Source organism: Patiria miniata, unplaced genomic scaffold (assembly GCF_015706575.1).
Source record: "Patiria miniata isolate m_02_andy unplaced genomic scaffold, ASM1570657v1 HiC_scaffold_24, whole genome shotgun sequence".
NCBI lineage: Eukaryota > Metazoa > Echinodermata > Asteroidea > Valvatida > Asterinidae > Patiria > Patiria miniata.
In genome coordinates this window covers 17,380,020-17,382,463 of record NW_024037063.1, presented here as the reverse complement: position 1 = coordinate 17,382,463, position 2,444 = coordinate 17,380,020, and the positions used below count along the sequence as shown (strand labels likewise).

The 2,444-nt window shown below is 50.9% G+C and overlaps 1 protein-coding gene across 1 annotated transcript; it reads left to right on the top strand.

The window, feature by feature from the left end:
- The first annotated feature begins 538 nt into the window (after positions 1 to 538).
- On the top strand, positions 539 to 1,339 carry LOC119732335. The gene has a single exon (XM_038205793.1). The coding sequence runs from the start codon at positions 539 to 541 to the stop codon at positions 1,337 to 1,339; it is 801 nt and encodes a 266-aa protein (XP_038061721.1).
- Positions 1,340 to 2,444: the final 1,105 nt, after the last annotated feature.

The window sequence follows — 2,444 nt, the reverse complement described above, 5'->3', positions numbered from 1 at the left end:
GTTTGTACTTTTAGCTCCAACAGGCGTTCCATACAAATAAGTATGTTAATAAGTTTTGGTTGCCATAGGCACCGGAGTTCACTCTCGCTGTTCTGCGTTTGCGCAGTGTGACATGTTGGTGACATCTGACTTATCGTTTTCATTCTGCTTTGTGCAAGTCTTATTCCAACGTTGAAAGTTTCCTCAACCAAGTTTTATTCAGTCAATTGATGTGCGCTTAAGCCTACTGACGTTCCAGAAGTTTGTTGATCATTGGATAGCAGGTGCATGACGAACTTGTGAGTTTTGAGAGCATTAAAACTTGTAAACAACCAACATTTTGTGTGCCGTTTTTCACGACTTGTAAGAACAGACACGATGCTTAAATAACAGTAGTAGAACTCATTTCGGGAGAAAACACGAATTACTACACTGGTGACCCTGTTTTGAACAATTGTGACCTTCTGCACAAGCCCTGTCTGTGGAAGTTAAACCTGATGGGACAGAGGGTACACCGCCTCCAACTCCACCTCCCCCTAACCCATTTCAACCGCCTGTCATGCCGATGCAAGCTGCAGTAAGCCTCAAACTCCCTCCATTTTGGCCTAACGACCCAATCCTGTGGTTTACCCAGGTGGAGGCTCAGTTTGTCATCCGCCATATCACTACCCAGGAGACTCGTTTTGCCTACGTTATCGGATCTTTGCAACCGGAGGTCGCACAAGAGGTGCGGGATATCCTGATTACACCCCCATCCACGGACTGCTACGATAAGCTGAAATCTGAACTCATTCGCCGCACTTCAGCTTCTGAGCAGAAACGATTAAACCAGCTGCTTACTTCAGAGGAATTGGGAGATCGCAAGCCCTCGCAGTTGTTGCAGCGCATGCACCAGCTTTTGGGGGACAACAAGCTGGAGGAGAGGATTTTGAAGCAGTTGTTTGTACAGCGACTTCCCCACACCGTCCAGTCCATTTTGGCCTCCACAGCGGACACTGTGGGAATTGGAGCACTGGCAGATTTGGCTGACAAAATTGTTGAGGTGTCTGCCCACTCTACGCCGGCATCGCAAATTTCCACGGTTTCTTCACCACCCCTCCACCCCCCGCAACGACACGCCTCCCCTGAGGTACTCACTCTGCACGCAAAGGTTGATGACCTGACTCGGCAAGTGCAGGCCTTGACTTTTCAGCTACAGGGCATGCAGCGACAAGGCCGTCCCCGCTCTTCCTCCCGCAGTCGACCCAGACAACGTAGTCCAACCCCTTCTGCGGATAACCAGCCATCCGGCGACCGCCAATGCTGGTATCATTGGAAGTACGGAACTAATGCACGAAAATGCATCAGTCCTTGTTCGTGACGCACAGAACCAAAGCGGAACCAGGAAAACGGCCAAGCCAAAGACTAGCGGCGACAGGTCGGTCTGGCAGCGATACAACAAGTCGCCTCTTCCATGTAACTGACAAGACCACAGGCACTCGTTTCCTAGTTGACACCGGCGCTGAGGTGAGTGTTTTGCCACGCAGTCACAAGTCACGAGCTCAACCTACTTCTATACAGCTACTAGCGGTCAATCACTCACCTATTGTAACTTACGGCGAGAAGTCTCTGACTTTAGATTTGGGACTTCGCCGAGTATTCCCTTGGGTTTTTATTGTTGCCGACTTGCCAACCCCTATTATTGGAGCTGATTTTCTTCGGCAGTTCAACCTACTAGTCGATGTAAAGAACCAGCGGCTTGTCGATTCCATAGCTAGTCTTGCCATACAAGGAATAATGTCTGGTACCCCGTCCGCGAGCCCCATGTTTGTGAATGCAGCTTCATCACAATACGACGAGCTCCTTAGCCGGTATCCCGACGTAGTGCGTCCTGTGTATAAGCAAACGGAGGTACGGCACAACATCACGCACCACATCGAAACTCATGGCCCCCCGGTTGCGGCTAGACCCCGTCGACTTGCCCCGGACAGACTACCACTTGCCAAGGCTGAGTTTGACCACATGCTTAGCCTTGGAATTGTTCGCCCTTCCAGTAGCGAATGGTCCTCTCCGTTGCACATGGTGCCTAAGTCAACTCCCGGGGATTGGCGTCCGTGTGGTGATTACCGCGCCCTCAACAAGAACACCATTCCGGACTGCTACCCAATGCCACACCTGCAGGATTTTTCCTCCAACCTTCACGGGTGCACGCTGTTCTCCAAGATTGATTTGGTACGCGCCTACCATCAAATACCAGTGGAACCAACAGACATCCGTAAGACTGCCATCACTACACCGTTTGGATTATTCGAGTTCGTGTGCATGCCCTTTGGGCTCCGCAATGCGGCACAGACTTTCCAAAGGTTCGTCGACGAGGTAACCCGTGGTTTACCATTTGTCTTCGCCTACATTGACGATCTGCTGGTAGCGAGCTCATCAGAGGCTGAACACCAAGAACACCTTCGACTCCTGTTCGACCGCCTCTC

What these genes read in the sequence shown, in the direction of transcription:
- LOC119732335 (XM_038205793.1), top strand. Translation starts at nt 539, where the DNA reads ATGCCGATGCAAGCTGCAGTAAGCCTCAAACTCCCTCCATTTTGGCCT.